This window comes from Myotis lucifugus, unplaced genomic scaffold (genome assembly GCF_000147115.1).
Source record: "Myotis lucifugus unplaced genomic scaffold, Myoluc2.0 scaffold_373, whole genome shotgun sequence".
NCBI classification, from domain to species: domain Eukaryota; kingdom Metazoa; phylum Chordata; class Mammalia; order Chiroptera; family Vespertilionidae; genus Myotis; species Myotis lucifugus.
Window position 1 is genome coordinate 945,170 of NW_005871421.1, and position 11,364 is coordinate 956,533.

Below are 11,364 nucleotides of genomic sequence, written 5' to 3' on the forward strand. Positions count from 1 at the left end.
ATATTCTCAGGTGAGGGTTACCAAAAAAAGGATAAATATTTGTTGAATGGATTGTGGTGTGTATACTATTTTATAAATGAGAAAACAAGTTATTTAAAATTTCTACTTCCTTTAGGTCACACAACTAGTTATGAGCAGAGCTAGGATTAGATCAGTGATTCTCAGTTCCTTGTTGAAGAATGTTCTATTACCTCATGGTGACAGGATACATTGAAAATAACTGAGCAGCCATCAGTATGATATTTATCTGGCAGTATGGAATGGTATATAACAGGTTTGGGAATCAGAGGCCTATGTTCAAATCTTGGCTTATTTACTTACTAGCTATGTGGATTTAGGCCTGTACTTAATTTCTCTGAGCTTCATCTATAAATTGGAAAAATTAATAGTACCTCAGAGAGTGATTATGAGGGTGAGGGCTAAATGTGAAAGTGCATAACATATGGTAGGTTCTCAATAAATGTTAGTTTCTTTCCTTCCTTTTGGGAATGTGTGCTAACCATTTGGTATTATTAATGGGGATAACACATTTATTCCATATCTGTGGCTTTATTTCTTAAACTTTTTTTGAAAATAATATACACATTACATTTTATTTTATTTTAATATATGTTTATTGATTTCAGAGAGGAAGAGAGAGGGAGAGATAAAAACATCAATGATCAGAGAGAATCATTGATCAGCTGCCTCCTGCACACCCCTCACTGGGGATTGAGCCTGCAACCCAGGCATGTGCCCTGACCAGGAATTGAACCATGACCTTGTGATTCATAGGTCGACACTCCATCACTGAGCCACACTGTGTGGGCTACACATTACATTTTAAATAATAACTTATAAACTTTATCACTCTAATTTAACATTTTGGCATATTATCTCATATATTACATAGCTGTAACCAAAGTGTTCTGTATTCATATATAACTTGACTTTTCCCTGTTTCAGCTGTCTTAGAATTTGTATTGTTACCTAGTATTCCACTATGTCAGTTTAACCTAATTTAATAAAACATTCCCCTAATGATAAACATTTACATTGTTTACATTCCTTTTGCCAGTATAAATAGTGCTTTAGATAATATCTTCTACTTTCTGAATTCCTTCATCCTGTGTACTTTTGGTAACAAATTTCTTACTTCATACTGCCCCCTTTTCAAGGAAAAAACAACCACATTAAGAGACCAAAGCTTAAAGCTTTTTGTTTGCAAATAATGTGTTATTGTTTGTAACTGTAGCTGTCTTGCTTCTTTTGAATTATTTCCTAGAATAAATTTCTGCAAGTAGAGATGCTAGGTCAAAGAGTGTAACACTTTTATAATCTAGTGCATTTTATCATAGTTTCAACTTTCTGGGTCATGTGGACAGTATAGGGGGAGTGAAAAGAACACTCTACTGGCCATCTTATGTCATCCCTAACTTTGGTACTAGCTAGATGTGAGATCTTGGGTTGGTCACCGCTTTTTGAATTTCTGTTTTCTCATCTGTACATCTAGTATGTTGCATTAGGTGATTATTCTGGTCCCCTTTACTTCTGACATCCTACAATTTTTTATACTAAAAGGTAGAGGCTGTTACCCATTCCTTAATGCAAACTGTATTATTTTGTTTATTTCCTCCCTAAAAGACTTACCTAAGGAAAAGTTCTTATACCAGCCTTAGTTGTTCAGTGGAACTTTTGCTCTCTTGGAACTTCTTTTAGAGGGAAGCAGTTTACAAAACCCATTCACAAACAGATGGATCCATGGGATATTTATGTCTTATAGAGATAGGAGGAAAAAAAGCACCTTGTTTGAAAGATCTTGGTTAGGTAACAGAAATTGGAAGAAATATAGGAACCACTACTACCTGTTTAATGCCAAGTATTTCAGGCCTTCTTTCTACTTCTCCTGTGCCCACAGGAACTAACAAAACTCCTAACATGACATGAGCAGTGTCTGTGGTTTGCCTTCCTATTTGTCTTGTCCCCTTTCCATATAAACTTCCTGTGGGTACTTCTTTTTTGGGTGCCAATACTGGAACTTAACACATTCTATCTCTGACACATTTTAGGCAGCTGACACACAGGAGTTTGGGACCAAACTGCACAAATCATTTTATGAAGTCACCCAGCACCAAGTTCTTCACCACTGCTCGTGTGAGGTGAAGCAGGTAATTGTAAAGTAATAATCAGTTCTTTGGTGGAAATGTTCCATATCGATGTATGAGAGCCCTGTATACAGGGTGGATAGGTACAGGTGCCTTAGATGACATAATCTGAGGTTAGCTTTTCAGCAAGGAAACCTGTGGTTTAGAAAAACTTCATAGAATGTAGTATTACATAGAGGTTAAGAGCATGGTTAGATGTTTCTCGATTTCTGTTTCTGTCACTCACCAGTTGTGTAGTATTATGGAACCTATTTAACCTTTATAAACCTCAGTTTCTTTATCAGTAAAGTGTTCTGATGCGTACCCAAAGTGATTGTTGTGAGATTTGGGTAAAATAATGTATGTATGTAGACTGCTAAGCACATCGCTACTCATAATGGTGATGATATGATAGAATTTTTATGTTTAGTTTTGCCTAATCAAACACATACTTTTATCTATTCACCTTTTTGGATGCTGAAGATATAGTGTTGCATTGGGGTCCCTACCCTCAAGAAGGTCACCTGGTTTTGTGACAGGCTCCTCTATTGAGTGAAGAGAAATTATAGCTAGGAAATTCTGTATCTCAATTTCAGGTGTTGCTGGTGGTAGTGTTCCAACTGAAGTCCATTCTTCTAGCTCTCTTGGCTCCAATCAGTAGGTTTGAATTTTCTGGAGCTAAAGTATAAGATGAGTAAATAAAAAAGATTATGGGTGAAATTATTATACAGTAACTTCAGGCCAAGATGGAGTAACGGGGACCAGATTTACCCTCCTGCCTGAAATAGCAAAAAATCTGGACACAACATCTGAAACAGTGGTTTTTAAGATACTGGGTATCGGACAATGAGTGGGCTAGTCATTCCTGAGAGATGAAAAACAAATGCAGTGAGCCCTGTGATTGCCCTAGCATACTGCCTACAGAAACTACGGAGGCCGTGGAGCAGGGAGAGGGAATCCAGTCATCTCCCTGAGTTGAATAGATGGTGTTGGGAATTCAAGGATGCCAAGGCAGCTAGAGTTTTCAGGGCAGAGTACCAGAGAAGAGGGAGCTTCACCGAGAGAGAAATCTAGAGATATAGAGGCTCCCCCTCTGGTATTCAATTGAGTACTGATCAGCTCATTCATGTGGAGAAACTATCCAGGTAAAGAACCATCTAGAAGGAGTAGAGGGAACAATATGAAGAGCTCACACAGGGATAGGACTAGTTACTATTCCCATAAACCAGAGAGGAAAGCTTATAATTTATAGAGCATCAGGTGGAACCCTAAGAAAGGTCTTGTCTCAGGAATGGAGGAAGTTAAACCTACGATAAACACTCCTCTGGTCCTGCCTTAAAGAGCTTAAAAACAGAAGCAAGACCTAAAAGGATCAAGTGTTTCCAAGGAATTCGGTGGCATCACAAAACAAAGTTCAAAAATATTTATAGGAATACAAAAATACCAGCATCCATCAAGGTAATAGTCACAGTGCCTTGCATCCAATAAAAAAAATTAACAGGCGTGGTAAGGAACAGGAAATACAACCCACAATGAAGAGAAAACTCAGTTGGTCAACCAACTATTCAATTAGAAGTTTTCCAGAACCGACAGAGAAAATATAATTAGTAGACAAAGACATTGAAGCAGTTATTATTATAATTGTATTCCATATGTTCAGGAAGATGGAGGAAAGAGTGAACATGTTATGTAGTTCAAAACATTACCACAGTATTCAGAATATTTATAAACTCTCAAAACTCAATAAGAAAACAACCCAATTTTTTAAATGGGCAAAAGATTTGAACACACATTTCACAAAAGAAGAGAAACAGCAAATAAACATATGAGAAAGATGCTCAACGTCATTAGTCATTAGGGAAATACAAATCAAAACCACAATAAGATACCATTTCACACCCACCTGGAGTAAAAAGGCCGCCATACCAGGTGTTGACAAGGATGTGAGGACCTGGAACTCATATACCCTATTTGTAGGAATTAAAAATGGTACAACCACTTTAGAGAACAGTTTGGCATACAACCCAGCTATTCTCCTAGGTATTTACCCAAAAGAAATGAAAGCATATGTCCACACAAAAACTTACACATTAATGTTCATGGCATCTCTGACATATTTCTAATAGCCAGAAACAAAACAACCCGGTGTCGACAGGTAAATGGATAAACAATTGTGGTATATCAATTCAAGGGACTACTACTCAGCAATAAAAGAAATGGACTGTTGATACACAAAATAGCATGGATCTAAAGTATGAGTAAAAAAAATAGCCATACTGAACTTTTTTAAAACCTAGAAATACAAGAGTACATACTATTATTTTTATGTAAAACCCTATAAAATGCCAACTAAGCTATAGTTACAGATCAGTGGTTGCTTGAAGATGGAAAGTATAGGAGTTGGAGGGAGTCATTTTTAAGGGCAGAAGAAACTTTTGAGGGAGATGATTATATTCATTATCTTGATTGTGGTGATGGTTTCACAAGTATGTACATATGTCAAAACTTATCAAATTGTATACTTTATGTATGTAGTTTGTTGTATGTATGCAAGTTACTAGTATGTCTCAAACTTGTTTTTAAAAATTACAGACACTGTTTTTAAGAGAATAACAGGACCTTTAGCACTTCTGCTCTTCTTTCTCTCCCTCTCCTACTTCTGTTTGCCTGATTGGATGAGGAAGTTGAGATGCCCAGGCACCTAAGGGTTGCAATGAAACCTCCGTAAATGCTCCCTTTACCACACCTTTTTCCGTGGCTATATGTACCTTCTAGGAAGCACCTTCCTAGGAATGTATCAGTTGTTCCATTCCATTGGTTCACTGCTCTTGCTGGTTTCCCTCCAACTTGGAAAGCTGCTTCTCACAACTTGAACAAATAAAAGTGAATGTCCATTGTATCAGTTTCCTATGGTCGCTGTAACAAGTTACCATAAACTTGGTGTTTTAAAAACAACAGAACTTTATTATCTCAGTTCTGGAGTCCAGAAGTCTGAAATCAAGGTGTTAGCAGGGCCATCCCCCCTCCAAACACTCTAGGGGAGAATCCTTCCTCGCTCCTACTAGTTTCTGTTGGCTCCAGATGATCTTTGGCTCATCACTCCAATTATCTGTCTCCATCTTCACATGCCCTTTCCCTTTTGTCTCGCAGATTCCCCTCTGACTTCCTGTTACTGGATTTAGGGCCCACTCTGACTCCACCATGGTCTTATCTTGAGGTCCTTAATCTGCAAAGACCCTTTTTACAAATAAGGTCATATTCACTGGTTGGAGGCGGGAGGCGGGGGGCAGGGGGGTGTGGCGGTAAGACTTAGAGATCTCTTTTGATGGGCCACTATTCAATTTAATAAAGCCATCCATATCTTCAGATTTCTAGGGATAGGTCAGGCTAAGGCATGTGCTATTATCAAAGCACCTGGGATAGATGGGCAGGACCTAGAAGTATTTAAGGCTGTGACATCCTTTTGCTTGGGCCTCTCCTATATCCTAGTGAGATCTCAAAAGGAAATAATCTGACCTCTTTGGTCCCATTCTGTTGCTATAGTGATGACTCATAGCTTCAGGGCCATTCATAGCCCAATTAACGTGGCAGATGGCTAGTGAACCTAAGGTTCATGATTCTGTGCCAAGATTTACACTTTAATTTCCACAAAGATCCTGTGAGGTAGGTTGTGGTTTTTCCATTTTATAGATGAAGAAAATGGTTAGAGAAATTTTCTAATTTGCCCAGAATCACAGTCAGTAAATGGCAAGGGTTGGATTTTTACAGAGGTCTCCTGGCTCTGAAGCTTAGTAACATTGTTACCTCATAGGACTGGATCAGAAGCCCAGTGAAGATGAGTAATCAGAGGCATTGAGTAGAATTCATGCTTCTCCACTAAGATTGTTACTGTTTTCCTCTGATAATGGCCACTTAGTGATAACTTCTGTGGTTGTTATTGTTGTTAATCCTCACCAGAGGATATTTTTCCATTGATTTTTAGAGAGTGGAAGAAAGGGGGAGAGACAGAAACATGGATATGAGAGAAACACATCGACTGGTTGCCTCCCACATGAGCCCTGACCAATGCCTGCAACCTGGGTACATGCCCTTGACTGGAATCGAACCTGGGACCCTTCAGTCTGCAGGCCAACTCTCTATCCACGGAGCCAAACTGGCTAGGGCTAGTGATAACTTTTTAATGGCACAAGAGTGGCACCCAGTGGCTTAGCTAAAAATTACAAGATCAATGATAATAGGTCAAATTCTTTTACCTCTAGACCAGCGGTTCTCAACCTGTGGGTCGCGACCCCTTTGGGAGTCCAACAACCCTAAGGCCATCGGAAAACACATATATAATTACATAATGTTTTTGTGATTAATCACTAGGCTTTAATTATGTTCAATTTGTAACAATGAATATACATCCTGCATATCAGATATTTACATTATGATTCATAACAGTAGCAAAATTACAGTTATGAAGTAGCAACGAAAATAATTTTATGGTTGGGGGTCACCACAACATGAGGAACTGTATTAAAGGGTCGCAGCATTAGGAAGGTTGAGAACCACTGCTCTAGACCAACCAGTCCCTCAGTTTCCATTTCTAAACAGGTAAAGTAGACGTGCTGACCTCTGGAGTGGTAAAGAATAACACCATCTGTGGCCATTATATAGCTTATGGAGGATGGAAGAAATGAGAGAATATATTTTTAGAGTTTTCTAGAATATATGCAGGGAAAGGTTATACCAGGAATGGAGATTTTCAGCTTGGGTATTGAAACAGCAGACAGTGGGCTGTGAAGCAGTCAGTAAGATAGTACTCCAGGGCTTCGTATCACAGATGTATGTAGGAACTGAAAACTGAAACTCAAGTAGGATCAATAACAGGAAGGCAGCTTTCTAAGGAAAAGTATTGTAATCTGGGGTGGGGTGGAGGGGAGAGCAAAACTAAATGTCTCAGGGTGTTAAATCCAAGGAGGTGTATCCAAGGATAGCTAGGTCCGTCTTATCTGGGGAACCTGCTGATGAAGGGTACACAAGGCTCCTCTGAGCCTCAGTGCTTTATATCTGAATATGGGTATTTCCTTATAGACCAATATCAAGATAGGAGGTTTATCTATTATATGAGATTTTTCTAGGCTAGAGTGAAATAAAAGAATAAACTTTATCTCAAAGAAGAAAAAACGTGGGGGATGGGGACAATATTTGGAAATTTTCCTAATGCTATTTCTTTTTTCACATCTTTGGGGCCATCTTTACCCCTTCTATGTTCCCTGGAATATAATTACTTAGAAATGGAAACTTATTTTAGTAAACAGTATGATATAATATTTATTTTTAATCCATTATAATTCATGTTCCACAAATTTTACCATTTTAAATTGTACAATTCAGTGGTTTTAAGTATATTTACTATTTGTGCAACCATCACCACTAAATTCAAGAATATCTCCATCATGCCAAAAAGAAAACCTGTACCTGATTTGCAGCCAGTACCAAATTCTCCTACTCCCATTCCTTGGTAACCACTATTCTACTTTCCATCACTATGGATTTGCCTGTACTGGGCATTTTATATAAATGGAACATACAGTAAGTGGTCTTTTGTATCTGGCTTCTTTCACTTAGCATAATGTTTTTAAGATTCATCCATGTTATAACATGCAACAGTACTTCATTCCTTTTATGGTTGGTTGGACTAGACGCCCAATGCGTGGATTCTTGCACCAGTGGGGTCCCCCGGCCTGGATTCATCCAGGATGTGTTCGGCCCCTCTTGTCCAGCCCCAATTGGCCGGATCCCAGCAGCAAGCTAACCTACCAGTCAGAGCATCTGCCCCCTGGTGGTCAGTGCACGTCATACCTACCGGTCGAACTGTCAAATGGCCGCTTAGGCTTTTATATATATAGAGATAATATTTAATTGTATGGATGTATAGTAGTCCCCCCTTATCTGCAGGGGATACATTCCAAGACTCCCAGTGGATGCATGAAACTGGGAATAGTACCAAACCCTATATATACTATGTTTTTCCCTATGTATGCATACCTTTTCATTTAAATGAATTAATGTTTTTACACAAGCACTGTGATACACCAGCAGTCAATCTGATAACCAAGATGGCTATTAACATGCAGGGAGTGTCTACAGTGTGGATATGCTGGACAAAGGGAGGGTTCATGTCCTAAGTGGGATGGAGTGGGACAACATGAGTTTTCATCACACTACTCAGAATGGTGTGCAATTTAAAATTTATGAATTGCTTATTTATGGAATTTTCCATTTAATATTTTTGGACTGAGGTTGCCCATGGGTAACTGAAACCACAGAAAATGAAGCCGTGGATAAGTGCGACATTTTATTCCTCCCTTTATCAGTTGGTGAACATTTGTGTTATTTCCACTTTTTGGCTATTACGAATAATGCTGCTACGAACATTTTTTGTGTGGATATGTTTGTAATTCTCTTGGGCATATATCTAGTAAAATTGCTGGGTCATAACTCTGTATCTAACTTTTTGAGGAACTTCCAAACTATTTTCCAAACCGGCTGCATCATTTTACTTTCCCACCAATACTATATAATGGTTACAATTTTTCCATATCCTCACCAATACTTGTTATTGTCTACTATTATTATCATCATTATAATGGTTATAAAGTATCTAATAATGGTTTTGATTTACATTTCTATAATGACTAATGATGTTAATCATCTTTTCATGTGCACATTGGGCATATGTATCTCTGGAGAAATGTCATTCAATTCCTTTGTCAAACCATTTTTTAATTGGATTATTTGTTGTTTTATTGCTGAGTTATATGAGTTCTTTATTCTTGATACAAATTCCTTATCAGATATGATTTGCAAATATTTTTTCCATTCTTATGTTGACGTTGAACCAAATGTGGCAGGGCTTTTAAAGGCTACTGAGGACTATAAAACGTGCCCTGTGGTCAGTCATATTTTTTGAGCATTTACCCTGTGCAAGGTACCATGCTAGATATAAAGAAATGTAAGCATGATGAACCTTACCTTTCAAGGAGTTTGACAGAGAAAAATGGACATCGACATATAAAAATAATGAACAGGGGCATGCAGTAGCTACTACAGAGCCTGAGAAGTGGGGCAGACGGTAGGTGAGTGACCAGAGTTCAGAGGAGTAAGGAAATGCTGGAGTAAGCTGCAAAGGCTCTAACAAAAGGAAACCTTGGAAGTTGGAGGTGGGTAGGAGGATTCACATGAGCCTTCTGCAAAACTAACTTAGGACTTCTAATTTTTAAGCAACTGCACCCAGAGAAAAATGATACAGAGGAGAGCACAGAGGGTGCACATGAGAACAGCAGCCCGGAGCTCCATGCAGGTAAGGTTTCAGCTTTTTAGTCAGCTCTGGATCAAAGCTGGGAAGTAAAAAGCATAACTTCAAGACCTTCAAACTGCACCTTTCACCATAGCAGTTTCCGCCTGGGATTTGGTTGGCTCCCACCACTACTATGGGTGTTCTGGGGCAGTAGAAGGCATTCCATCTCAAAAGCTGATATGATAGGACTAGCAAGTTCTCATAGCTTGTGTAGTTATAGATGTGCATGATGGGGTGGGGCCCTGAATCCAGTTTGTTCATGTCTTTTCTTGATTATTAGTATTGATACTATAACTCCTTAGTTTTGTTTACCAATCTGTTTGGGGCTCTGGAGGCTGCTCCTGGGTGCAGACACCACCTTAACTTTGATGTGTTATAGGGAGGTGTCAGTGTATGTGATGTGATGGTGATCATACTGCAGGGCCAGGGATGAATACATGTAAATGGCTGGAAATAACCATAGACACTGGTGCCTGAACCTGTATGATGCAGGTGCCAGGCACTGTTCTGAATTTTTAAAATGTATAAATGCTCTTCTCAAAATAATACCTAGGTATAGGTACTATTATTTTCTCATTTTTTTTTTTTTAATATATTTTATTGATTTTTTTTACAGAGAGGAAGGGAGAGAGATAGAGAGTCAGAAACATCGATGAGAGAGAAACATCGATCAGCTGCCTCCTGCACATCTCCCACTGGGGATGTGCCCGCAACCAAGGTACATGCCCTTGACCGGAATCGAACCTGGGACCTTTCAGTCCGCATGCTCTTCTCAAAATAATACCTAGGTATAGGTACTATTATTTTCTCATTTTACAAATGAGGAAATTGAGGCCCAGGTGTTAATAAACCTACCCGAGGTCACACAGCTAGTAAATGGCAGAGCCAGAAATCAAACCCAGGCAACCTGGCTCATCTGTCTCTAATGGGGATGCATTGTCCGACAAAACAGTGCTTTAAATTTGCCCAAGTGAATCAGTTAATAGGAAGGCTGCCTATTGGCACTGCCCAATACACTGAGAGAAGTGAGGTCAGATTTCGGGCAGGAGAATCAGCTTGGCAGGGAGGGAGGAGCTGGAAAGTGCAAACTCCACGAAGAATCTGTGCAGTGATCAAGTGAGGTTTTGGTACAATCCACACGCCCCTTCTCAGGCTTAACTGAGGCGGAATAGAGAGACGTGATACCATTCTGCAGCCTCAGCCTGTACCTGAAGGCCTGGGGCTGCTGGGTTTTGATCAGGACAGGAACTGAAGGAACAGCTCTGAGGTGGGAGAGCTGAGAGCTGGGCCCAGCTCCTCCCCCCCCCCCCCCACCCCCGGTTTCCCCCAAGGGCCTTTGCCAGCACAGGGCCAAGGGATGAGTGTGTGTTTTCTCCTAGGGACCAGCGGCAAGTAGCCAACAAGAAGTTTAAGAAGGGCAGCCTCCACCAGGTCCTGGAGGGAACATGGGCTTTCCCCTCTGCCAGGGCCCCGAGTCCGTCAGAGCCTCCTCTGCGGCGTGGGGAGCCCCCCGCGGCCTCCATGACTCCTAGCGGAAGCAGGGCGGACCCCGGGAACAGCCCGGAGGTAATGAGGCGAGGGCTGCGCAGGGGAGGGCGGGGACCCGGCCGCTACCCGGACGTCCTCACTCCGAGCCCCGCTTCCTCTCGCAGGACGCACTGTGGCTGCAGGAAGTCTCCAACCTGTCCGAGTGGCTGAGTCCCAGCCCCTGAGCCAAGCCCTCTCCCCCGCGCCTCCGCATCGGCTTGGCAGATGTTGAGGACACGTGTAGTCTGTTGTTCAATAAACCTGCTCCGTGAGCTCTGGGTTTGTTTCAGTGTCGAGGGCGGGGCCGAGGACCCGCGCCGCCGGATGACGTAACCAGAGCTTCCCGCAGGCGCGGGCCGAGACAGCCGG

General features: G+C 40.7%; 1 protein-coding gene across 1 annotated transcript in view; it reads left to right on the top strand.

Annotated features, from left to right (window-relative positions):
• The window catches only part of CUNH11orf80 (chromosome unknown C11orf80 homolog), a 53,311-nt gene extending 42,017 nt beyond the window's left edge, over positions 1 to 11,294 (top strand). The window contains exons 13-17 of the mRNA XM_023765083.1: positions 2,049 to 2,147; positions 9,393 to 9,476; positions 10,641 to 10,735; positions 10,848 to 11,034; positions 11,121 to 11,294. Coding sequence (XP_023620851.1) covers positions 2,049 to 2,147; positions 9,393 to 9,476; positions 10,641 to 10,735; positions 10,848 to 11,034; positions 11,121 to 11,180 — 525 coding nt within the window. The 3' untranslated portion in view covers positions 11,181 to 11,294. The remainder of the gene's footprint in view (positions 1 to 2,048; positions 2,148 to 9,392; positions 9,477 to 10,640; positions 10,736 to 10,847; positions 11,035 to 11,120) is intronic.
• The last annotated feature ends 70 nt before the right edge of the window (positions 11,295 to 11,364 follow it).